Below are 27,668 nucleotides of genomic sequence, written 5' to 3' on the forward strand. Positions count from 1 at the left end.
TTTCTATGTAATAAAACACAGGTCCTATAATTGCAAGGTGCCCATAAATGGACAATGGATGGATCGCTTAAGAAAAATTCTCAGTGAATCAGAAAGACCCAAAGGCCGTCAGCTGGGCTAAATGTCAAAGAGAAACCTAGAATTTCATTATCTAAATTGGCAGGGGTGAGCTGGGAAGATGACTCTACAGAAGCCTAGTCAGTGGTGATGGTGGTCACCCCAGACACAAGCCAGCACTCTCTAGGCTCTACTAGATCCAGGGATTGGAGCACAGGGATCTCCCACATGCTGTTTATAAAGTGAAGGTGATATCAAAAGGCTGGAGATGGTTTGTGATTTCCTCTTAATCTCACAGCTAGTCACTTGAGAATCTAGCGTGGGTGACTCCAGATGCCCCATACACACCCATGAGAACGCAGTATGGGATGCCTGTAGATAAATAGTCACACCAACTGGAGGCAAGAAGCAGTTCGCAGTGTGGGAAAAGCAATGGCACAGTATAAGTCAGGCTCCGTGCCTTTTCTGGGACAGCCTTGGGAGAACACCTGGGAGCTTAGCCACTTGCTAGCTGGGAGGAGTGTGTTGGGCAGGTAACAGATGGGTGGCTTGGGTGAACATTTCCTGTCTTTTAGTAAAGAATCACAACAGGAGATGTGGCTGGTGAGAAAAGGTGCCAAAAAAAAAAAAAAAAAAAAGCGTTCATTGGAAAAATAACTACAGGGCCACCTACCCAAGTGTGGGCATATTGTCTTCATATACTACTTTGTGGACACTACTGAAAGGTTTTCTACAATCAAAGCTATGCTCTTCCAAGAGGCAGAGCTAGCAAATGGAGATTAAGACACCCAAGAAGGAAGCCATCAGACTTAAGGATAGAGAGCACTGGGTAGGAAAGGGGTCACTCAAGGAAGTGTGCAGCCTATAAGCATACCACAGGGGCTTTGCAACAGCTCACAAAGGACCTTCTTTTTCCTTGCCAGGTATATTTTTTTCTATTCTGAGGTTTCTTTAATTTTAGTTTTAATTTTATTAATTTATTCAGATTACAACTCAATTGTTATCCCATCACTTGTATCCTCCTGTTCCTCCCTCCCTCCCACTTTCACCCTATTCCCCTCCCATAGGTCTAAGACTATTGCATTAACCAAGGACAATACAAGTAGTAAACATCGAACCCCCACTCTGATCTACCCAATGGACAGGAGATTCTCCACAGTTGTGTGGAGAGTGGGGACTGACTCTGACATGAACTCTGGTGCCCCATATTTGACCACCTCCCCTTGATGGGGAGGCTTGATGGCACTCAAAGAAAGAACAAGCAGGCTACCAAGATGAGACCTGATAGCCTATGACCATATAGAGGGGGAGGAGGTCCCCCTCAGTCTTAAACCAAAGGATCTTCTGACAGTGAGAATATTAAGTGGGATTCATCTAAAGAGATTTGTAATTACAATTGAATACTGATGTCCACTGTTACTTACTACATGTGTGAATTAGCTAACAAGCACTCCTGTTTATTCCAACAGCATTATTCACAAACAGGAAACAGTGGCTTTTTTCATAAAATTGGGCACTAAGTCCTTTTTTGTCCAAAATTCTTCAACTCTTCAACTGGGATGTCATCTACAGAGGAGGGCCTGAGGTAGTTTATCTTCCTGTTGGACACCTGTACTAGCTCAGGATAGTATCTGTGGGACTGAGACTTTCCCTGTCCCTCATATGTTTATCCTTTGAACAGAAGTATCAGCTCTGACAGTTCTCATGCACTTCCATGATAAAACATGAAAATTTCCAGCTTCTCGGGCCCCAGAGTCAATATCACAAAGCCAAAACTATCAGATCGATAAAAATCTGAATTTCATTCCATATATTTGATCTTAGTCGAGCAGATTCATTTACTGATACAAAGCAACACATAGCCCTGTCCTTATCAGTGACCACACCCCCTTGCGTACACTGGTGTTCTGCTCAGAGAAACAGATGCATATGATTAAATACATATATGAACATGCACACAGTGCTGTGGTCATCGGCCTACAATTGCGTACATACTGCTTATGCCAGAGACCTGTGTTTACTTTCCAGCACCCTTATTAGGTGGCTCAGAACTGCCTGTAACTTTGGCTCCAGGGAGTCCAATACCCTCTGGCTCCTTCACTCACATGGCGCACATCAACTCACATAGGAACCTACTCATATGCACCAATAAACATAGCAAACCAATTTCAAAAAAGAATGTCATACAAATATGTATTTATACTATATATCAGTCATTTAAAGATTGTTATTAATTATACCATATATTCTCTCTAAATCTTTCTTATGCCTAGTTGTTATATATTTATATATGTGCTTATATATATATGGCTTTGTGTGTATAAATACATACCATAATCAGTCCTTCAAAGATTACTGATAATTATATCAAATATGCTCTCTAAATCTTTCACATGCATGTTCATCAGGTTTTGACCATATTCACTACACAAAAATCTGTGTTTGTAGGTCTCCAAATGTTACAAGATGTTTCCTTTTCAGGCCAAACTTATTCATTATTAAACTAAGAAGTCTTCTATATAGATCAATTTAAAACTAGCGCCTCTGTTAAAATGCCCAAGTTACTGTCCAGTCAACAGTGGAGATAATTAAAACTTCAGGTCAGAGCACAGTGTACAGCTAGCAAATAAACCCATCACGTAAGCTTACTGTAAGGCTAGGTAGTAGGTGTGCCCTAACTAAGCAACCAAGTTAAAGTGTGGTTGGCCACAGGGTACTCACTGGTGTAGGTGAGCTGGAAGCCTTGGGCGGTGTCTGACCCGTTGGTATTGAACTCCAGCCTCAGGTGGTTAGAGGTGCTATTTAGCACCAGTCCCATCAGTTCGCTTTTTGTGAAGACTCCCAATGACCTTGAGGAGCTATCCTTTCCATCGTAAACCTAGGGAAAGTAGACAGAGTGAGATCCTCCATTTTATTAAGCCCTGTTTTTAGGCAACTGTTCCCGACCTGCGGGTTCAGTTATTCGTGAAGTGGCGAGGAGGGTCACGACCTGTGAATAAAGAATGGACGAGAACAGAGACATGGGCCCAGGAAAAACTTGCTTATCGAGGGCCGTTTATTATAAGGGGGTATCCAAATTTATAATAAGCTTCTGAAAGGGCGGGGGTGAGAAGGAATGCAGTGGAAAGTTACAAAATCTTCTGGACCAGGCCCAAGGACAGCAGGTGTGGAGTGGGGCGACTATACAGAAGTCTCGATACATCGAATGTTCTCTTTCTCAAGGTCAGGCTGGATCTTTGTGGTAGCCAGGCAGAATAATTATCTCAAGTATGCAGACAGCTGTGGCTTTCAGCGAGCAAGGCCTCTCAGCCACTGGGGCAGGTCAGGCAAGGTCCTATGGCTCCTGACAGGCAACAATTTAACAAGCCATTCCTAACCTTACAGGTGAGGATTCATCCAGAGCTTCAAACTCATTTTACAACAATACGGATGGATGACAGAGCTAAATAACCTATTTTCTTTCCATTTTACTTTCCTCACACAGAAGATTCCTGTTTTCTCCCCCCAAATCATTTCCCATCCATTGCTTTGAGGACCCATTTTTATCTTTTTAAAATTAAACATCTGTGCATTTCCAGGTTCTGTTATCCACTGTTTTATTCTTCTCATCACCTGTTTTTCACAGGGTTTCCTTTCAAAGGCATTGGGTGAGGCATAGGCTGAGGCATAGGCATCGCTCTTCTTGCTCCTCTGTCTAATGTACTCAGACATGGCATTGCTGAAACCATTGCTGTTTGTAAGTCTGGCAAGTGAACGCACTGGAATAGAAAAGTCCTACTGCAGGATAGCAGCAGAGCTTGCTATGAAATCCTGTGGGTGAGATACTGTTCCTAAGTGGTGTGAAGTTGAGAGATGTGATCTGTAGTTGGAGAAACAGTGCCCAGGCTCAGAATGGATACTTAAGTTGAGGATGCAGGCCAAAGGTTTAGGATAAAGGATACCTTCTCCCCTTTGAGGAAACCAGCCCTGTACACTCTATTAGACTACTGCAGAGCCTGAGATGCACACCCCTCTCCTCACTGCACTCTTTCTACACACAGTGTGACTCTATCCTGGATGTTCTGGTCACACTGAGTGTGGCAGCCTCTCATTTTCTGGTGGTGGTGGTGTGCTGAGCGGTGCTGTCCTTCACCTCTCCCACCAAGAGATGAAAACCTTGTGGATACAGGTTTCATGGAAAGAAGGTCTCACTAAAAATGCATTAGATCTTCTTGACGAGAACCCAGCTTTTCTTTTTTTTTTTAATTTAAATTTTTTATTATTAATTTATTCTTGTTACATCTCAATGGTTATCCCATCCCTTGTGTCCTCCCATTCTTCCCTCCCTCCCCTTTCCCCCTTATTCCCCTCCCCTATGACTGTTCCTGAGGGAGATTACCTCCCCCGTATATGCTCATAGGGTATCAAGTCTCTTCTCTGTAACCTGCTGTCCTTCCTCTGAGTGCCACCAGGTCTCCCCCTCCAGGGGACATGGTCAAATGTGAGGCACCAGAGTACGTGAGAAAGTCATATTCCACTCTCCACTCAAGTGTGGAGACTGTTCTGACCGTTGGCTACCTAAATACAGCCACAAGGGACTTGTACAGCTTCTTCTGATGTCTGGCCCAACCCCATTGCTGCCCCTCCTCACAGATCTTTGTTTTCCACCAAGGTGCCTTATAGAAGCTTTGGTCAGGTTCATTCTCCCACTAACTGTAGAATTTAAACTCAGAAGAAAAAAAAATCTCAGATACAGCAGAACAACAGGTAATTAGCTTTATTAAAAGGGAAGCACACACACACACAGAGAGAGAGAGAGAGAGAGAGAGAGAGAGAGAGAGAGAGAGAGAGAGAGAAAGAGAGAGACAGAGACACACAGAGACAGAGACAGCCTCCCCGCAAAGTAGGAAGAGAATCCAGAAATCAAAAGCCATTTCCCCTGGAGGGCTGTGTTTCTGGTGCCCTGGAATAGGTTTCCTGCCCTTTATTGTGGGTTCATCAGTTTAGGCAAAGAAATGGGAACCGATTGGCCCACAGTTTCAAGTAAACTTCCTTGAACATTTCTGAGCAGCCTGGACAAGTCAGCTGGAGTGAAGGATAAAAGGCTTACCAGATCTTTATCCTAGGTCAGGAGGGTGAGAAAGAGGCTGGGCATTTTTTACATTCATTATTAACTTGTGGTCACTTTTCTCATATGTCTGCCTGGGTGTCTGCCTAACTCCTGCTCCCTCACAGTCATGTCCCTTTCATCAATGCATACACCCTATGGTGCTCAACAGGCCGACCTCACCTATGTGTACTCATAAAGAGAAAATGCATACAGAAAAACAATTACGTTACTTAATTCCATTGCATTTAAATACATGAACCCTTAAGCTGCGGACTGCAACACCATTTCCTTACTGAAAGGCTATTATCACAAGCTACTGTTCTAAGAATAAACATTAATTTAAAATGTGGCTCTGCCAGCTATAAGGAGAGTTCTGACACTCAAAATAACAATGGGTGCTATGTCCAAGTCCTTCTGAAAGTTACTGGGTCCCTCCATACAGCAGACCTTTTTTATGTATGGGCATCCATGGAGAACTGCAGTGGCAGAGACCAAACTACAACAGATGAGCCTGTTGCTCAGCACTGAACCCCTGCTTACAGGATGGAGCCTTCTGACAAACTCTCAGAAGTTTCACGGACAGTTACTCACTCAAAGTGATCTAGTTACACCGTCCATAATTTTAAAACATGTGTAAGTCCCATCATTTGCAGGACAGAAAGTCATTCAACCATGTTCTTTCCACTAGAACCCAAGCTCTGTGCCCAGCTGTGAACATTCTTTTTTTTTAACACATCTTTTTTATTGAAAAATAAAATAATTCATATTACATCTTATTTGCTATCCCATCCCATCCATCCTCCCATTCCTCCCTCCCTCCAGCTTTCACCCCATTTCCCTTCCCTATGACTGTGCCTGAGGGGGAACCTCCTCCCCCTGAATATGATGCTAGGGTATCGTGTCTCTTCTTGGTAGTCTGCTATCCTTGCTCTGAGTGTCATTGAGTCTCCCCAACAAGGACACATGACCAAATATGGGGCACCAGAGATCCTGTGAAAGTCAGTGAAAGGACACTCAGAGGATGAGCATGCATGCAGCTGACAGACAGTGACTATAGAGGGAAAATGGGGGCTTACCGTTGTTTTCACTCACAAGGAGAGAGAGAGAGAGAGAGAGAGAGAGAGAGAGAGAGAGAGAGAGAGAGAGAGAGAGAGACAGACAGACAGACAGACAGACAGACAGACAGAGACAGAGAGAGACAGAGAGATGGGCTTTGCTAGTTCTCAGAGCATCCATTGACCTCAGTCCAGCAGCCTCCAGCAGCAGGCTCGAGAGTTGGTGTGGTTGTCAAGAAAAGCATCTTTGGGTCTCTTTTTCCACATAGTGTAAGGATCTGTGAAGCAACCTGCACCCACCCACCGTCTACTTGACATTTAATTGCTTCTTAGACCCACAGGGATATAGGTCACCACTCATTGTGTGACATCTCGAGCCACAGCTGAGCGTTCTCATGGGGTCTCTCCTGGCTTACAGAGTTGAGCCTTGTAGCTCTTTTTGAGTCACCGACTTCCTTACATAGAGCTTATGGGATAACTGACTTCTGTCCTCTGTTCACATTGTGCATGCCTGCGATGTGCAAATAAAATCAAAGTCCTTATTGCTGGGCCATGGTAGTGTGAAGGACGAGTGTGAACAGCCTGTAGTTCTAAGAAGATGACTGAACTTGAAACAGATTACTTAAAGCCTAAGTATTTATTGTAGAACTCAACAAAGTGTGAGAAAAATGCACTGGCGTTTTAAAGGCCGGGCAATTTCCCTGCACCCTGCAATTAAATGTGGTAAGCACGTGCCCTTCGGTGGGAGGAGGGGGGATGGGAGTTCAACTGTCTGCAGTTGAGCAAAACTGTCTTTGTCCAGAATGCTAAGGCGAGGTTAATTGTGGCCATCTCCAACTGCTGGCCCACTGGGATCTCGCAGCCTGTTCACATTCTGTGGGGACTTTGTATCTGAGGTGGTCACCACCAGCAGCAGCAGCACCAGCAGCAGCACCACCACCTCCTCCTCCTCCTCCTCTTCTCCCTCTTTTCACGTATTTACTTACTTATTTCCTTGCTTGTGCTCCAATAACGCATTTCAATCCATGTTTCTAGTCACACCCCCTACACAGAACATATTTAAGCTTTACCTAAAAGTTTATCTAAAAGGCACACTGACTTCTAAATTTGAGGTTATCAAAGGATCCAGAAACTTCCTACTTTCACCCTAACTTTTGCCTTAGTGAGACTGCTAGTTTCCTGGCTTAATTATAGCCCTTCATGCTGTCAGCATGGGACCTTGAAAGTCTATTGAAATGAAAGAATAACCAGAAAAAGTAGTGACTCTGTTAAATGATGGCATTGAAAAATAGGCCATCTTGGGCATGGGAGGAAGTAAGGTCAGTTAATATATAGGCGTCTCTAACCCACAGGACACTCCTTGTGAGGTGGAGTGGAAACACAGAGGAGTGTCTTCAGCCCCGAGTGAAGGAGTGCCAGCAGGGAGGTGGCTACTCTTTCCTCTGAAGTCACTTGCTCAATCCTGTCATAGCTTAATATGAGTTGAAGCCACAGCATCTGAGAGATGCCCTTGCTGCATTCACGGAGCTGAGCCTAACTCACAAAATCTGGAACTTTAGAAAGTACCAGAGGATGTCAACACAGTGTTCCATTGACACAAGTAAGCCCCTTAAACTAGACAATCCTTCCCTTCTCTCAAGAAGGATCAGGGGCTGAGCTCCATGGTTTATGTCTTTTTTCTTTTTTCTCAAGGCCTTCCCCCCACCCCCCATCCTGGGGATAAGACTGCCAATGTCTCCTTTTCTTCCACAGGTTCTATTCTTGAAATAGTTTCAGGAGAAGAGGGGCTACTTGAGAAACATTAGCACTAAGGATATTTCTGCTACATCTCACATCTGATCAGACAGTACCTGGTACCCTGCTGTTCTGTGGTGAGAGTCCCGCTTACTCAGTGTCTTATCTATAGACAGAGGCTGGCCTCCTTTCATCACTATACCAGATCCTTCCAAATCTAAATGTGGTAATCACATTTGACAACTAAAAATGTCTAGGTAAAAGAGTGGATGGGGGCTCTGTCAGTTTTTAACAGCTATTATTATGCGTTACGCATAACACTGGAATAACCAGAAAAGGCAGTGTCATTGCATGCTCTCACACATGAGGAAGCCAAGTGTCGAGTTAAATAATCTTCTCAGGATATATAACATAGCAGTGTTGGTCTACCGTTACAGAGAGGACTGCCAAGTCTAAACATTTTACTGTGTTAGAATCACTTAACTGATAAATAGGACTAAATAATACATAAGTAAAGAACATTAATATTTCCATGTAAATTGGCACATAGATAAATGGATTGATCAGTACAAGAAAGAGTTACTAAATATATATACATATAGGATAACAAGCTGATAAACAGTTGGTACATCATTCATAGATAGACAGATGGTAGACAATGGGAGACATAAATACAGATAGACACAAAGTCATATAGAGATGGAAGACACACAGCTAGATAATAGGCAGATGATGGATAGATGATAGACATAGAGATAGACACACATAGATAAATAAATACATAGAAGATAGCTAGCAGATAATGATGCCAAGTAGGCTGGTGATGGATTCCAAAAGGAAGAGCCTCAGTTTCAGCCTAGAGAGAATTTTACCTTTAAAGTATCGCCTTCGAACAGCTGAAAGGTCCGGGCTCTCAGATGGATCCCCTTGCCAGCTTCCGTCTCTATTTTATAGATACACTCATGGTTATTATCATAATTGGATGGGAAATTTGGTGACAGCAATGTTCCTTCATTTCCTTTGACACTTGCTCCACATTCAGCTAAAATAAACGGGACATTAAAAAAGAGGGTTCAAAAGTGGAATTATTGATTAAAACATTAAAAATTCCAACAGAATGACCACCCCACCTCTATCAATGTACAGCTGCTTTCCAAAGGTTACCCTCAAAAGTAGATTGGTGACACATTTTTAGTCACAATTCAACAGGAAACACACGCATCTCATTCTCAGGTTTGTCTTACTTACACTACCCACCGAGTTCTTACTACCCAGACACTGTGCACTGCCAGACAGTAGTTCAAGAATCAAACCCACATGCTCCAAGCACCATGGAAACTTCACCATGCCTCCCTTTGAACTCACTATTTGCTCAGGCCAATTTCTCTGTTTTACTCCTACATTGATGTAATTTTCCTCTGCTTAGGCTTTGGGGCCTCAACCAGGGTGTGTTACAGGGGAATCTAAAGGCAGACAAAGCCACCCAAGTTATCTGATCATGTGGTATAGAGTTAAACTGGCCCCTGTTTCACATGGGGATAGGAGAGCAGTACAGGACAGGGATAGATTTCTCTCCCTTTTCTTAATAGAAGAAAAGGGTCACTGACTTCCAGCACCAAAACTACATGAAATAAAATATCTGTGATCAAGGTAAAGCCGATAGAAAATGGCACTGAACTTTCTACAAAGCCTGAGAAAGCCACTAATGTAATAATATGTTTTCTCATTTATGAATGTGACTAATTTCAGTCAAGAATTCCCTCAGCTCTAAAATGCTGAAGGCAAAATGATCACTAATGAAAAATATTAACACACACCACCAACACCACTGCCCCCGCCATCATCATCATCACCACCACAACACCACCATCATCATCATCACTATCATCATCATCTCTGCATAGGCAGCGTGTCTGGAGAGCCCAGGCCTCTGTGACACCAGCTGCCTGGATCTCATTTTGAAGTGGTTTGTTTCCTTTGTTTTAATCATGATGAAACAGGATTTCCCTGGCCTCTGCACCCTTCACACCACCAAGTTTTTAAGAGACTTTTGTTTGTTTGTTTGTTTGTTTTCGCTTATCTGTGTTTTTCTCCCCCAAGATGAACTTGCCAGTTAGAGAATTTCTATATGCTGCACATTAACAGTCTTAGGCAGATGCGATCCATCACACTAAGGTTAGAAGAGTTGTCACAGGCAGACTGTTTTAAAATTACACCTGCCAAGCCACAAAGATGGACACAACAAGCACAAACTGGAATATGCCAAAGAGCCTGAGAAATATGCCAAAACCCTGGTGCTCCATCCCAGGGGGAAATCATTACAGAAAACAGGGCAGCCACATCGGTACAGCAGGTGCTCAGAAAACTGCAAAGTTAACTGAGCCAAGTGTTGAAAAGTCTTTGAACTTTCCTCAAGGAACCCACTGTGACCCTTCATCATCCTAGCAATTAAATGTTTCCCTTTTTAAGTCTTTTAAAATTCTTTCAATATTCTCTTAATATTTCTCTAAAGTGTTGGAATATCAATCATATCCCTTGATATGAATCTCTTTCTTCCTTATAGAGAACCTAATGAAATGGTAATGAAAAATTAAATTCTTTTTGAGAGCTTTAGAACTAATTTAATTAAAATAAAATTAGCTATGATGAGAGGGGAAATCAGTCGATCCTTACATTCATTCTTGTATACAGTGGTGTCAATCTGCGAATTCAAATGTCTGCCTACTCTGGGAGCTGCTGCAGCATGGGACTTCTGCCAGGTCAAGCATGAGGTCCCGCTGGGGCAAACTGCTCAGACGCAGGCTGGAAAGCTGACATCCACACACTAGCCAAGTGCCACCTACATGGATTAACAAATACTCAATCATAGCAAGGTTATTTTGTTAGAGATGCTAATTCTTTAGATTTGCTTATATGAAATACAACCTTGCAATCTGCCTGTCTGGTTCTTACACTGGAGTCTGGTGTAAGCCGCCAGAGAGACGGGCTCATTAGTATAGCACTGAGGCCATGAAAGGTCATCCAGATCGCTGAGGTTTGGGGATGGAACCACTGGGAGAAGAGATATGTGGCTGCGGCTATTATAATTTTGTGCAAATTAAGGTCGGGCCTCCGAGACTGCTGTGAAATGGACAGGCATAGTCAGTCAGTTTCATTTACATAGACACATGCTTTAGAACAGAGCTATGGAGAACAGAAAAAGAAGAGTCATAAAACAGAAGCAATACTATCTTCTCCCCTATGGCCAGAAGCAAGCTCATCCTGACAGACCAACAAACTGCTCACTTATGCCCAGCACAGAGAAAGCCTTTGACGATGAAACTAGAATCCTGCATTGACTCAGGATATCTAGGAATTGCATAAAGTGGGATTTTTTAATCAGGTTTTTATGCCAACCTCATTTCCTTAATTACTGATATCATTGGATAAACTATTAAGAATTGACAGAAATTAAAATTTTAGCTATTAATATTCTTTTAAAAATTATGAATAAAGGAGCTAGAAAGATGGCTCAGCAGTTAGGAACACTTGCCACTCTTAGAGAGAACAGCGGTTCCCAGTGATCACACAGAGAAGCTCACAATTACAGTCAATGCTAGCTCCAGGAAAGCTTTCACCCTCTGAACACCAATGACACCTGCACATATACGGTCCTATACAACCAGACAAAGGTAAATGAAAAAATGAAAACAAGCCTTTAAAAAAATTTAAACAAATAATTAACGATATATAAAGAAGCTAAAGATTCATGGGGTGAAGACAATGATATCTAAGAAGAATGTCGAACGATTTAATACTGGATTTATGGCTAAGAGAGTAACTCAAAATCCAGGCAGACTATTTTGCCTTTACTGAACACTGGACAATCTTGTCTGAGTTTTCTTATTCTTATAAAGGACACGTGGTTTAGAAAGTATGGTTGAATGTGTTATTCATTAAAATATATATCTCAAGTTTATTTATTTTAAATATGCCTTCTCTGTATAGTGCATATTTCCTCAGAATAATAATTAACCTGTAATCCTTGGCATGGATTGTAACTTTTGGCCGGGGAAATATCAATTATATTTTCATAACTTTATCAAAGAGAAGAGAGATTGCCCATTGATCAAAGATTCTAGAACAGAGAAGGTTTTAAAAAGGTCTGTTATACCCAAAGGATGTTTTACCATACCACAAAGACACTTGCTCAACTATGTTCATAGCAGTTTTATTCATAGTAGCCAGAAACTGCAAACAAACCAGATGTCCCTCAACCTAAGAACGGATAAAGAAAATGTGGTACAGTACCGAAAATTAAGTGGAATACTACTCAGTCATTAAAAATAAAGACATCATGCAATTTACAGGATACTTAGTGTAGGGATAGCAGAATCCCCAGAGAGGGAGCTGATCAAGAGCTGCATAGCTGAAAAGAGGAGGGCAAAGCCAGCAAGGCCTCTGTGGGCTCTCCCCATGACTGTGGGTTGGTAAGAGCCAATGGCATCTGCTGCTTGGCAATGTACAATCGATGAGATTGCCTAATGAGATTCTGTCTAGGTTGTTCTGCCTATAAGATAGAGCTGGCAATAGCATCCTTCCTGCATAGATGCGCCACTAAGTAAATACATCAAGACAAGCAAAACTCACGGTACCCTCAAGCTAGAGCTCTGTAAATTAGCAAAACAGCATAACAAATGAATGTCACAATCCCTAGATCAACTGGATGATTTCATTCAGTAGGGGTTTTCCCCAACGTTTTTAAACATGGGGATTCCATCCCAGAGAACTCTGAGAAATTCTCAGTATATCAAGAGAACAACATCCAGCTAGTCTTTGAAACTTGACCTAAGTTTTCAACTCAGCATCGGGGGGGGGGGGGATGAGGAGGGAGGAAAACACTTTCGATGTTGACTTAACTTTGTCTAGAGTAGGGAATATTGACTCTCTATGGCTCAGGAAGAGCCAAAGGCCAGCACTGACTTTTGGACTCCATAGCATTTCTAAATCATGTCTAGATTAGAAGAGACCCAAGAACTACAGAGAAACGTAGGCATATTCTGCTAACCTTCTGGCACTTTCTTGTTATTCAGTCTCTCCCAGGGATGGCACGCCTGCCGCTGTTTTGTGGCCTGTCTCTCTTAGGGATCGCATACCTGCTCCTGTTCTGTGGCTTGGGAGTTTGGAATGAACCTTTGCTCCACTCTGTGAACCTGGAAGTCTTAGGGAAAGCATGGTCAATCTCTTACATTTGCTCTTTGTTAGGGTGTCTGTGAGCAGACGTCTGCTGAGTCATGGAGTGATGTGTCTGAGTGACAGGTGTCAGAGTATCTCAGGCATTTTGGCCTCATGGAGGTCTTGTTGGAACCAGGGTGATGATAGGGGCTACGCTCCAGTGCCTCAGACCATCACAATGGCCAAAGCAGGACATAAGCACTGCTCTGAACTCCTGCGCAGCTGCCGGCATGCCCCTAGCACCTCTGCGCGAAGAACCTAAACTATGTTACACTGCACAGCAGAAGCGCTGCCTGCCTTCTCACAGCTGCCTCCGTGAAGCAAGCTCTGAGATCAAACACTGGTGATTCTTCTTTGCTGGACCACACAACAAACACATAATGAAGGGCCCCAAGAGACAACAAAGCCACTAGTCTGGACTGCCATTGTCATCACAGGGAGTGTGGGAATGTGGATCTTAGCAATGGCAGAACTTTTGTTACTAGAGCATGCCTTCTCGCATTTTCCTTTCCCCCATTTTCTAAGTTTACAACACACACACACACACACACACACACACACACACACACACACACACACACACACACACACACGCACACTCCCCCTCCCTGCCCCCAGACACATACTTTGGTCTCCCTTTTCCACTTGCAGAACCTTTCAGCTTACAGAGACACGGTTTACAGATGAGACGAGTCAGGCTCCACAGCCCAGTCTATTCCAGTTCCAGCCTCTGCCCTTCCTGCCCAGCCCCCTCTCTGCTTCCTGACCCACTGCCCATGGATGAATGAAATGAAAGCGTGTGGCCACCTACCCACACACCTTGGCAGAGGTGCACTCCACACTCGGCGTCCCCCACCCAGGCAGGTAAGCTTGGTTGCACCTTCTAAGCGGTATCCCTGGAAGCAGGTGAAAGCCAGCGTGTCACCCACACCGAACTGGAACCCGATTCTGCGGCTGAAGGCAGGGACTCCAGGGTCGTCACAGGGCTCCAGGTCATATTCTAGAAACAAAAGAGACATGGTGAGGGCGTGGGGCCTGGGAAGCAAGCAGAAATATTTAGCCCAGACTAGGAAAGAGAGGACACTAAAAGAAACCTCCCTTCACCACACACACACACTCTCTCTCTCTCTCTTCTTCCCTTTCCCTCTGTCTTTTGTCATATGAATTCCTGCCCTTTGTCCCATGGATTCTAGCATAGGTCTCAGTAGTTTACTATGTGTGATAAGGTAAAATGGGATGAATCATTTCTGTTTATCACTTTTAGAGGATGGAATCAACTTTCTTGTATTCACACCAGATCTGCACCTTCCTCAAATTACTTTTCATGAAGGCAGCACAGGGCAGAAGGCAGAACAAGGCCAAGCGTGGTGCTGCCCATCTGCGCATTATGGCCAAGTCTCCTGTAAACAGGTATGTATGCAGCAAAGCTATTCTCAACGCATGAGCCATGTTTTATTGACATACAATGGAAAATATTTTATCAAGTGGAATTTTCTATGAGCCACTCCGGAAGCAAGTACCAAGCAGGTTTTAAATGAAGCAACAGTGCCCTGTGCATGGCTGCACGTGGAGTGTATGTCCTCAGGAGATTGCCACCACTGAGGATTGATTTATGCATCAACCTCATGCTTTCAGCTGCTTGTTGGAATCACACTATGGGTGCAGGTGAGACACCATTTGCCACAGGTCCTCCTGTTCATCTGCAGGGAGACTAAGAACTGGTGAGTTCGAAGCACAGTAAGGGAGAGTAGATGCACATTCTTTAATTTCTTGCTGTCTGCTCCCTCTGGAATGTTGGACGTTTGGTACAGTCATGTCAGTGGTCAGGCACAGGCTGAGGGAATGTCCCTAGGGTCTAGAGACAGGAAATGGTATAAGAAGCTGTTCTGGGTCCCTTTCTTTGCGGTGATAAGACAGCGACAAAAAGCAACCGTGGGGAGGAAAAGGCTTATTTGGCTTACACTTCCTGGTCACAGTGCATCACTGAGGGAAATCCAGACAGGAACTCACACAGAAAATGGAGCAGAAAGCACGGTAGAGCACTGTTTACTGGCTTGCTCTCCGGCTTGCTCTGTCTGCTTTCTTACGCAGCCAGGACCATTTGCCTAAGGATGATCCTATAGTGGGAAGTACTTCCTCACATCAATCAGCAATCAGGACAGGCCCACAGTTCACTGTGATCCAGGAAGTTTCTCAGTTGAGAGTCCCCTTTCCCAGGCAATGCTAAGCTAAGCTCTGACAAGTTAACAACACAAACTCCCCAGAACAGAGAAGGAAAGATTTCTGGGGAAGAATTTTTGCTGTAAACTCCTGGGAAGGCAGAGGTCATTTCTTCTGAGTGCTGAATGTGATCAAGTGGGACTTGTTTCTAAGAAAATGTTGTCTCCACTTCCTGACTTCCAATCTCTGCTCTCCCTATCTTTAAATTTCCGATTCAATACTGTTAACGAACACACAGAGGAATCCAATCCACCCTGTTTTCTTCAGTTTTTCTTTCTATACTCTTTTTTTCATTGTTATCAGATTATTAGAATCTTACCAAAATCTCACAGCAGAACATTACACACAACGCTGCCTTTCATTTTGAGCCACTGGCTATCCTCTGAGGCCCGTGTTGTCACTGTCGCCTGACTGCTCTTCACTTAGGGCAAAAGTCTGCTCTGGATCTAGAAAACACCCAAACTCAGCTCAGCAATCTGGGAATGCTATGTTTACTATGCTCCGGGGAGGAAAGGGATGGGAAGTGCTGTCTTTTGAATTCAGCCAAAACGCACTGCAAACTCGACACAGACAACACATATACTCTGTAGGAAATACCAAAGTAACAACGTCATGACTCGCAGACATTTCCTTCTGGAATGTTTTCCTTCCACCTGAAAAGCATGGTGTATACATTGGGAGGATGATGCCTTTGTGTTTTGTTTTGTTTTGTTTTGTTTTTTAACAATTTAAAACTATTTGTACATAGGCCAATGGCACCCCATTGCATTAAGATTCTATGTTTCATATATAATTTATTTTAAAATTTTTACATACTTGTTTTATTTTTTATTTATGCTTACATGTCTATGTGTGCACACATGTGTAAGAGTAGCCACAGAGGTCAAAGGAGGCCATTGGATCCCCTCTAGAGTTACAAGGGATTGTGAGCTGTTCCACGTGAATGGTAGGACCCTAACCCAGGCCCCCTGCAACAACAGAACTGCCTTTAACCACTGTGCTATCTCTCCAGCCCCTTCTTTGGTAGTAAAGATGATGCCTTCTTCCCATGCCTGTTAAAATAGAAGGGTCTGATCTTACCCCATGGGATATGGAGGCCCTAGTTTCTATTATTCATCTATGTAGTTGATATTTATTTACTATTTCGTGATGAACATTTGCACTGTGCATCCTTCATAAGTTTTCTTTTGTAAAATACATGCATTGGTTTTATTTTATATGTATGAGCGTTTAGCCTGCATGCCTGTATATGTACTATATACATGACTGGTGCTTATGGAAGTCAGAAGAGGTGGGCCTTGAGAACATGCTCTTGACCACGGAGCCATCCCTGCAGCCACATTCTTTACAATTCTTACAACAGAAAAGAAATGTATTACTCCCAAAATTTTGCCTTCCTTTTATCTGAAAGGTTTTAGTTTGGGATATTATCTTTTTTATTGTTTCTCATTTACTGTTTTGGCTTTTCTTGTCAGCAGGGGCATGTGTACTTCAGGGTCTGATTTGTATGGAGAGTAGGAATCAGCTTCCACAGAGACCATTTCCCTCCTGATGCGGGGTTACATCTTACAATGGTTGCAATGAAGTCGCTCGGCAATGTTTGTTGAGTGATTGAAATACAGCGAATGGTGACTGGACTCTTCTCCATGCCCAGTACTGACAGCTCAGCAAGGAAAGAGATGCCATCCCCACTAGATGCATGTGGCAGAATGCAGTGACTGATCCGTGTGGAAGTGGACACTTTTGTGGGTGCTGTGTCTTTTAAAGGTCATGCTGGAATTCAGATGCCACTGTGACAGTCCCATGAGGGTGGAGATTTGAGAGGTGAGAGGTGGTGGGACCTCTTCCCCTCACAAATGTGAAATGTTTAGAGGTGCTACAGCTGCAGGGAGCTCCTCACACCTAGTGTGCTCAGCTCTGCTCTCGATTCAGCTGCCTTCTTGCTGCTTTGCCTGGCACTGTGAGCTGACACTGCACTAAGGACCTCTCCATGTAGGAAGGCCACGAGATTCCATTTAGAGCCGCAGACCCACGACCCTAAGAAGCTGGACTCATCTAGAAAAAGACTTCCCACAAGGGCTGCAAAGACTGTGAACCAACGCTTTGCTGTGCCGTGACCTGTGTGATGACTATCACAGGTCATACAAGGAAGAGTTGGGTTGAGGTTTAAATCTATGAAGTTTGTAGATGCTTTGTTTTGAACGACTGACTTAAAGTTATATCTTGGATGGGGTGGTGGGCATTACTCTCCTGAAAGGGTTAACTTGAGCATTGTCTGAAAAGGATGCAGGGCAGCTGCTTCACTTCCCTTTGTGCCACGGGATGACACAGCTCAGAAGCAACACCAGATTCCAGAACCAAACTCTCGGATCTCCCAGGAACCAGAACCGTGAGAATGGACTTTCTACCCTTCCCCAGAGTCTCCACTGTTTTGTTACAGCAGCACAGATGGATTGAGGCAGAAATCCAAAGACTCAGCTGTCATTTGTGGGCTGGGAGCAATAGAATTAAGAAACAGATGGAGAAAGATGAAAGAAAATCACATAGGCCCCTGGGCAACGTCTATGGAAGGCAGCCACGGGCCTTGTTGCCATCTCCTCTAGAGTGTTACGGTTTACTCATCCTAGGCCAGGATGCAAGAACAGAGAGGGGAGAGAAGTTTTCATAATGACCCTGAAGGATCCTCTAGGGAAACTATGGCAGAGAGATTCACACAGCAGCGAGAGGAGCCTGGAGTCTCTGATTAATAAAATGGCCTATTTCATCATTATTGTGTCTACAGTAAACTTTCAAGAAAGCATGCATTTGAGCCAGTCCCAGAAGCCTCTCTTATGCTGAAAATAAACATAGTCAAATTAAAATAATTGAATCTCTTTGTTATTGGGGGGAGGCGGGGGTGGGGTGGAAGAAACAGCACCTGTTGGGAGCCCTGCTAGAGAGGCATTCCATTTTAGATAACAAAGCTTCATGCAACAAGAGTTAGAGCCCCTGCTGTGTGACAAACAGGACAAATAGGAGCTGCTGGTTGGAGCCAATAGGAACCCTGTATCCTCAGGGTGCATGATAAATCATCAAATATTGTAACAATCACTAAGTGCCCTTGATAGAGTTTATGAAATTTAGACTTGAGAGCTTCTACAGAGAAGAAATCACAGGCAGTTGAGCTACTTGCAGACCACATATCGAACTGAATTCCTTCTGAACTATGATGAATGACATTGGGGTTTTGGTCAGGACATCAAATTGGTCAGCACAAGTAAGTGTAACTGTTCACACCCATCAGTGGCGGGAGTTCATGTCTTGTCAATAGGGTGCGTAGGGAATGGAAGAGGATGTTCCTTGAGCCCTGTTTGACAGATCATATTTATCTTGTTCATTCTGATCATGATTTTTCTCAAAAGTACAAAGACAAATGGATTGAGCTAGAAATGATCATAATGAGTGAGTTAACCCAGAAGCAGAAAGAATCAAATGGTATATACTCACTTATATCTGCATACTAGCCCAAGGGGCATGTCCCACGAAAGCCTTCACTTACCAGGAAACTGGGACAGAGGGAAAGGCATCCTATTGGGACTCTAAATGAGAGATGCATGGGAGAATAGCAAAATAAAAGGATACAGAGGGTCCTAGAAATCTACAAGTAGAACAATATGATAGGCAGATTTGGGCCCAGGGGTCCCGCTCAAACTAAGGCACCAGCCAAGGACAATACAGGAGGTAAACTTTAAACCCCTTCCCAGATCTAGCCAATGGTCAGAATATTCTCCACAGTTGAGTGGAGAGTGGGATATGACTTTCTCACATACTATGGTGCCTCACATTTGACCATGTCCCCTGGAGGGGGAGACCTGGTGGCACTCAGAGGAAGGACAGCAGGTAGCCAAGAAGAGACTTGATACCCTATGAGAATATACAGGGGGAAGTAATTCCCCCCCCCCCAGAAACAGTCATAGGGGAGGGGAATAATGGGAAAATGGGGGGGGGGAAGGAATGGGAGGATACAAGGGATGGGATAAACATTGAGATGTAACAAGAATAAATTAATAAAAAAAATTTTTTTTAAATTAAAAAAAAAAAAAAAAAAAAAACTCTGAAAACCAAGGGGGGAAAAAAAAAAGTACAAAGGCTACCTGGGTCAAAAGCAAGACAAATTGGGCAATCTCATCTAAGTAAATAAAGTCAAATACACCAAAAATCAATCCTACACGGGTATTGATAATGCACTACAACTAATAAACAAAAACAAAAAACAAACAAACAAACAAACAAAAAACCCAACAACAACAAGAACAAGAAATTTTCGACCCTGCTAGGGTATGTCAGTATGTCCAATTCTGATAAAGGAACTAACAGTCCCCCCCTATGTGGAGGTGATTCTGCACTGAAGGAGCAAAATCAACAACAGCTGCCTCTGTACACTGGTCCCAGGGAGTGTGGTTTGCTCAGAGCTGCTACAGTTGATGATAAGTGAGTCAGAAAAACTTTTCAGGAAACAGAATCTTATTTATCAATTTACAATTAAGAGAATTTGCATATAATGAAAGAACGAATGGCACACCAGCTGCCACACATACCTGCCAGCCCTCTACAGCCTGTGAACCAAAAATTTGCTGAGGATAGAGAGGGGAGAGAGAGAGAGACAGAGAGACAGAGGGACAGAGATGGAGACAGAGAGAGAGATGGAGAGAGAGACAGATATGGAGACAGAGAGAGAAACAGAGACACGGGAGATAGAGTGTGAAGGAAGCAATGAGAGAGAGAGAGAGAGAGAGAGAGAGAGAGAGAGAGAGAGGAGAGAGGCAGAGACAGAGACAGAGACAGAGACAGACAGACAGACAGACAAAGAGAGAATCTGAGACCATATTATAGGCAATCACAGAAGCATCAAAGAACCAACATACCTGCAAATGTAATGTTGAAGCCTTCATAGGAGATGGAGAAGTCAGAGATGAACCTGAGCTGCGCAGTGAAGTTCCCGAACAAACCCGCCTTAATGGTGTGAGGCAGGACTGACCCGGTGAGCCTGGCTACTGGCTCTGAGAAACTGCCATCCTCGGTGATCAGCAAATAGTCGTGGGAGCTTTCGAGGTGAAAGGTGTGGAAATTCATCTGCACTCCTGAGAGAGGAGGAGGGCGGGACAGTCGGTTTAACTGCAGCTGAAAAGAATCTCTTCTGGGCGTAATTATAGACATCAAAGGCTTGGATCAAGATATCTTAAATTGTTAAATATTAAAATTATCTTGTATGACTCTAACTTTGAACTTGCAAAAGAAAATTAGAAAATTAGAAAAGCTGCTCTAAATTCAAGAAGAGTTAAACAAAAACAAATGTTCAAATAGGAATAGGATCAGTTACAGACAAATGTTGCCATGGGTTTTGGCGTGGATATGGACATAGATATTGATACAGAGGGGCTGGGTAGAGCTACTGACACACTCATGGATATAGGTGGAGATTACTTCAACACCAGTGTGGCCAGGATACAGATGTTCACGTGGACAAGAATGGACAGAGATACAGATGTCATCACAGGTGTGGTGATGGGGTGTTACTGTGGTTGTACATACAGACAAAGGCTTATAGGAATCTACATATGAATCCAGGTATGGATTCACATGTACAGTAAGTGTGCTGATGCCTGACTGTATTCATGAAAGGTCACCAGGCTTGTGTGTGTGTGTGTGGGGGGGGGGGGGTTTCATCCCAGAGAGAAACACAGCACTGAAAATCTCTGCATTTCCATTCCTCATTTTTAGAAATATTAGATTGGAAATGTCACATGAAAACATACACTGCAGAGAGCAAATTCTCTTGAAATAAAAGTTTTGGAAGCTTCGTGCTGTCTTCATAGAAAGCAGACTTGTCATGCATTATCTCTAAATTTCTCTGCTGATGCAGGTAAAATGATCTATGACCAGATTCTTTTAGAGATTTACATATTTTCTTACTAAAACATCGTAGTTACTCCAAACCTTTTATACCTAATTTACCTCAGGGCTATATTCTTCTTTCTTTCTTTCCTTCATTCTTAGAGATTTACTATTTTCATTTATGTGTACATTCATGGGTCCCTATGTAGATATATGGATGTGGGTGCACATATCCCTAGTGTCCAGAGGCATCTGGCCTCCTTGGAGTTGGAGTTATAGGTTGTTGTGAGCTGACTGATATGGGTGCTTGGGTTTCCTGCAACAGGAGCATATGTTTTTAACTGCTGAGTCTCCTCTCCATGTTTTTTAATATATGCTCATGGAAGAGTATAAAATATATCTATAAGGGCACTATACAGGAAGCCCACTGTAACATCTATGTCAGTAAAACAAGTGGGGTTCAAACATGCTGAAAGTCAAAGTCTATTGACAAAAGTTTTTAAAGAGTCTTTAAAAGTGATATATTAAGTTATAAGAACATATCCAGGGTACCTTGCTAAACCCACCATTAATAATTTTTATTTCCTATATAAAATACCAATTTGCTTCTTTGCATTTACCATCTATGTGAGGGTGAGGAAATGCATGCTGTTTAAACACCATTGGGTTATGTGAAGACCTGGCATTTATCCTAAGCACAATGCCAAGCAAACTTAGAACAGAAGCAAAGATGTTTCTCAGACATGCTTATGGAAGTTTAAATAACCCACTCTTCTTATAGTGAATCGATATTCACATTTTATTTAATTGAAACTCATTTTCCTTATCACTACCTCTAATTTCCAACAAGAAAAGCGACTTCCTCCTAACTCTCCCAAGATGCCACCATCTTGTTTTCTTTTGGTCTCAACAAAAATAAATAAATAAATAAATAAATAAATAAATAAATAAATAAATAAATAAACAAGCAAATAAATAAATAAGCAAATAAATAAAAGCTAAGGGCTTCACAACCATGAAACTTTACTCATCCTCCGGGACTTTCCTTACTGTTTCCTCTAGCCCACACTCTGCTCCGTGTACTGTTGTATGTACCGAGCCCTGGCCTTTGTCTTACCCTTGCCATGAGAGACTTCGATGGTCCACGTACAGTTCAGAGAGTTTGGATAAAAGTCTGGAAATCCCGGAGAAAGGACAGTCCCACTCCTTCCATGGATGTAGCCTCCACACAGGGCTAGAATAACAGAAAACATGAGCAGTCCACTGTGACGGCTGGGATGGAGCGCTTTTAGATGGGCAGCGAATTTCCCTAAGTACTGTTAGAGGATGACACCGAAACCTAGACGCTGTTTTCCTTGCAGTTATGAGATGCCGGTTCATAAGCAGGTGTCTGTATCACAGCACAGGCATAGAACATAATAACTGAGAGTAGAACAGGGCAGAGAATGTCAAAGTGTCATTCGTCAGAAGTGGGGACACATCAAGGTGTGGTTCCACCCTCCTGGGTGAGACTCCTTGTCAGTGCTTTAGTTAATTCAAAACTCTTGTAGCATAATATGCCATTCTCAAACTAACTCAAAGATGTAAGAACCATAGAGTTTTTTTTATATATATAGTACTTTGAATAGGCACACGGGTGTGCCTACATCCTCAGTCATATGTAATACTCCTAAGTCTTGATGCTCTATTGTACACACACACTTGTAGATGGATACAGAGCCTCCATACTTGATAGACAGCGATGGAACACCTGTACTTGAGTGTGATGGTCAAGCTGAAGTCAATAGAATTACCATCCGTCTACAAACTCATTGCTGCCTTGTTCTGGGAACAATCAAAATACCCTAAGCTAGCTGTTTTGGAACATTCAATTGATTCATGTAAGCTACAGTCACCCCACTCTGCAGCAGTACAGTGTAGCTGTCTCTCCACCATGCTGCACCTTCAGCAGCTTTTGTACCTGTTGTTTTCTGTGAGTCCTTCTATAAGAATTACCATCTTTGCCCATTTTTAGTGCTGGCAAAGACGTAGTGAAGAATCCAATACACTATGTGTGCTGGCTAGTTTTGTCAACTTGAAACACTTTAAAATCAAATGAGAAGAAAGTCTCACTGGGGAAATCACTTAGACCAGGTTACTTCATGGGCATGTCTGGGGAATTTATCCTGATTTGGTCAATAGCAGTGAAAAGAGCCATTATGGATACAGGTGCCATTATTCTATGAGCCGAGCTCTGAGCTGAACGAGCGAAGAGAAAGTTGCCGAGACGTATGTATGTGTGCATTCAACTCTCTCTGCTCTTGACTGTCGATTTGACCACTTGCTTCAAAGTTCCTGACACTGTAACTTCGCTGCTGTGATCAACTGTCACCTGGAACTGTGAGCTGAAACCAATCCCTTTCTCTCATCACTTGCCTTCTGTCAAGATCTTTATCACAGCAAGCAGAAAGGAATCCAGGTCACAGTGCTAGGGACATCAACTAGTTCAACTCACCTGAAAAACAACCTGAAGTTGCTCCATAAGAGGAGCTGAAAAACCACATGGCCCAGCCATCCAGGCTTGGGAAGGAAATCAGTACAGCAAATAGATCCTCTCAATGCCCTTCATTGACTATAGAAATCCTCATGCCAGCCAGCACACAGAAACAACCAAGGCATTCAAAGACACATGAAGAAACAAAGACAGCATGTGATCCACACACACCGGGAGGTCATTTGGCCTGAAGAGAATATGGTGCTGTCACATGCAACAGCAAGGGTGAGCCTGGGCCATGTGATGGCTGGAAGTGAGCCAGACAGAGAGACAAAGCCTGCAGTTTATCCCAAGTGGGGACTTCGGGAACTGTCACCCTGATGTTAGAGTTCACACAACAGCCCCTCCCCCTGCTAACTCAGTGGCCCCTGTGAAGCTTCTGACCTTTGGTCTTTTATATTGCCCTACGATGGAAATGGAAAAAGGAATAAGTGTTGTCTGTCAGGCATTTATAATTACTGAATTGTAAATGGGACTTCCTGGTCTCCTTTCACTGAAGGAACCTATTTCATAATATTTTTTTCTTTATATCTTGGTCTCTGTGTCTCTGTGTCTATCTCTCTGTGTCTATCTCTCTGTCTGTCTCTGTCTCTCTGTCTCTCTGTCTCTCTCTGTCTCTCTCTGTCTCTCTCTGTCTCTCTCTCTCTCTCTCTCTCTGTGTGTGTGTGTGTGAGTGTGTGTGTGTGTGTATGTGCATGTGTGTTTAGACTGTCTACTGATTCTGTTTCTGTAGAGCCCTGGAGAATACATCTACTCCCTGTTTTGTGACATTGTTACACCGAGCAGTTCATACTTTTCTATGTTGCCCCTTTGTGTCCGAAAATGTAATAGTTCCAGGTTCCCTATGAGCTGGAGAAAGAGATGAGCCACAGGGGAGTGCTACCTTTGCCAGGTAACAGGCCTTAACCTTGTATCAGCTTGGCTCTCCAGGCTGTTCTTTGAGAGATCTTTGTGGTGTCTGGGAGAAGCATGTAACCTGAGCTTGCACGCACACTTCATCAAACTACATGAATCACCTGGTCTAAGCCATCTATTCTGAACTAGGATGAACCGGCATTCCCTAACTCAGGCCTGGAACAACTCCTTCTCAGCATGATAATTCAAAGTGTTTTATGAATATCATTTTCACAATTAATATTAGCATGATTTTGAGATAATTTATGAAAGACACACTTTACTTCCTTGTGCTTTCTGGTCAAGGTTTGAAGGAAACTACTCATCACCTTAAAAAGAATAGCCTCATGAAAGCCAAGTCAATACAAACTTCTCAAGGTCAGTTCTACAATACTTTAATAGTTTCTCATAATGCTTCCCCATCTTAATGTTCCGCTGCTTCTACATTTCACTATGAAAGACAGAACATTAAACATAAATGTTGAAGTCATTGTTGTCAACATAATATTGTTCAGAACCTGCTGGTAGACACTGTCCTCGGCACCACGGGAGGTAACAATAAGGAAAGAAGACCAAAGCACTATCCTCATGGAGTCCATGGCACAGTGAGATGTAGAACCCTGCTATTGAGGCCAAAGGCTGAGATTTCTGGATAGCCTCTGAACCTGGCATATTACAAAGGAATCCCTTTCTCAGTGGGGTTCCCCTTCACTTGACCAGGGGAATCCTAGATGCCCTAAGTAGCATCACATAGCCATCAGGGAAATTTATAGGCCTGACTGACCCTTTCTTGATAAGAAACCTGTTCAGCAAGCTAATGGCTAGAATCTGGAGCTTTCACCACCGCAGTCCGGGTTTAATTCCCAGTGAGGGAACCAAGATCAGGTGAAGACGGAACCCTGATGAGAAAGGAACTGTGTTGTTTTTGTACTGAGCTCAGAGGCTATGCATAAATACCAGACTTCAACCTTACAGCAGAGACCCACAGTGAGGAACATAACTGTGTAAACCCTGATGACAGATTATGGAATTTAAGAGATGGAACCAAGAATGAAACCAAGCAAAGGGAAAAGAGGGCAGCGTCTAAGACTTGTGTGGAGTTGGAGGTACTGATTAGGTACTCAGAGGCAGCTTAGAGAAAGAGCCCCAAAGATCCTGATCTGTGAGTCCCCCATGAGATATCTGAAGGAGAGTATGGGTGGCTGGAGTGCAGAGATAAAACGGGGGCCCCCAACTCCTCATCTAGCAGGGGCCTGTTTGCAGAGGCGGCACATGGCAGGAGGGAAAGGTGGGAAGGTCCTTGGAGTAGTCTTTAGTTGCTCATGGGGTCCCCGTGTATCATGGGCCACCCTAGGAGGCTGGTATTTTTTTAGAGACAGATGAAGAAACACACTAGGTCCCTGCCTATGGAGTGCACAGGCTACTCTGTGTTTAAGCAGGTCACAAGGCTGCTTTGTAAGACACAGGGAGAAAAGCAGGCACATCGCGAGATGTGATAGGCAAGTGGAAAGCAAGAAACAGACAGAAACTAACTGTAGAGCTATTGTAACTTTCTGCTATCAGGAATGGCACAGCAGTAGGAAGACTTCAGACTGGAAACCTAAATGTGACATGGCGCAGGGATGGAGATGTACAGGCAGAGGTTTGGAGACGGAATGGGGGAGTCAGATTTGGAGCTCTGAAGCTTGATGCTATTGGGCACTAGTGTAACAGGCTGGGGCTGGGATGGGGTGGATGAGTCAGCTTCCTGGGGGAAACACTGGGCAAAGGACAGAACAGCACAGTGGTGGTTAGCCAGCAGCACGGATGTGAACAAACAGTGGAAAATGGCGTCACAGAGATGGAAGAGTCTAGAGAGGAACCTGGAGCAGAGTGGCCAGACTAGGGTGGGATGGAACAGGAGGAAACAGAGGCCCAGGGTTCTGATTAAAGAAAATGTGTACAGCTAACTTAAATCTATGATGGCTCAGGCATACATCACCAGAATGAATTCTTAAATTTTATGAAGGACATAAATAAGAAATTAAAGTATTTTATGTTACACTGAGATGCCATATAGTCAATGTCTCTGGGACAAGGTACTCTGCTTCTAAGCTCATAAAAATGTACGGCATATCCAACTACATTGAATAATCACAAAATCCATATTTCATTGTGTGGGAGTGCATCGTGTGCAGGCTAACATGTGTTTGCAAATGTGCATGTGTGTGGAAGATAGAGGTCATCCTTCAGTACCATCAGCTAAGGAATGCTCACCTTGCTTTGGAGATTGAGCTCCTCACTGGGCCAGGAGTACACTGGTTAACCTAGCTGGTGGACCAGCAAGCACCAGAGATCTGCCTGTCTCTGCCTCTCTTGTGCTAGTTGACGATGTTACATCCTACCATGGAAGCCTGAGAGTGCTAATTAGACACAGAGTGTTGCCATTTGGAATGCATGGGGAGAGACTGGCAGGTGAGGCAAGTGCCCCTGTCAATCTTAATCCCATGATGTATATACACTATTCTCAGAGCCTCCCATTATTAATGTTCTAAAGAAAAACAACTGCGCAAAGCCCACAGGCTTAAGGAAATGGGAATTTGTTATACAAGGAATGGAATTGAGATTCTCATCCAAATCTAAAGAGAGAAGAGGATAAGATGAAATCCAGACTTTTACTGCAGGGTCCCTACAGGACTTGACTATTCATAGATGGTCAGGTCTCTGTTCCCTCGACAGAGCCACCAATTTAGCTGCATAAAATTTGAATTACATGAACCTATTTCTTCATCCACTGTGGAGCCTTTTCTAGGTAGTTATAAAAGCTACAGTCAAAATTTACTTCTAATTTCCTTCAGGCTGTCACTCTGTGAGCTTGACATTTGCTAGGACACAGACAGGTTTTTACCAAAAGGTCCCTTGGACATTTGACTAAAATATGCAGAGAATAAAAAAAGGCAGAGGGGATCAGGTTGACACTTCCCCCAGGTGTACTGAGGGTTAGCTCCTATCAATGATC

General features: G+C 43.3%; 1 protein-coding gene across 1 annotated transcript in view; it reads right to left on the minus strand.

The window, feature by feature from the left end:
- The window catches only part of Csmd1 (CUB and Sushi multiple domains 1), a 1,555,368-nt gene that overhangs the window by 254,331 nt on the left and 1,273,369 nt on the right, over positions 1 to 27,668 (minus strand). Inside the window, exons 19-23 of the mRNA XM_051170014.1 lie at positions 22,361 to 22,477; positions 20,274 to 20,489; positions 13,961 to 14,149; positions 8,808 to 8,977; positions 2,779 to 2,935 (exon numbers count right to left, since the gene is read on the minus strand). Coding sequence (XP_051025971.1) covers positions 2,779 to 2,935; positions 8,808 to 8,977; positions 13,961 to 14,149; positions 20,274 to 20,489; positions 22,361 to 22,477 — 849 coding nt within the window. The remainder of the gene's footprint in view (positions 1 to 2,778; positions 2,936 to 8,807; positions 8,978 to 13,960; positions 14,150 to 20,273; positions 20,490 to 22,360; positions 22,478 to 27,668) is intronic.

The sequence above is a fragment of the Acomys russatus genome, chromosome 27 (assembly GCF_903995435.1).
Source record: "Acomys russatus chromosome 27, mAcoRus1.1, whole genome shotgun sequence".
Classification (NCBI taxonomy): domain Eukaryota; kingdom Metazoa; phylum Chordata; class Mammalia; order Rodentia; family Muridae; genus Acomys; species Acomys russatus.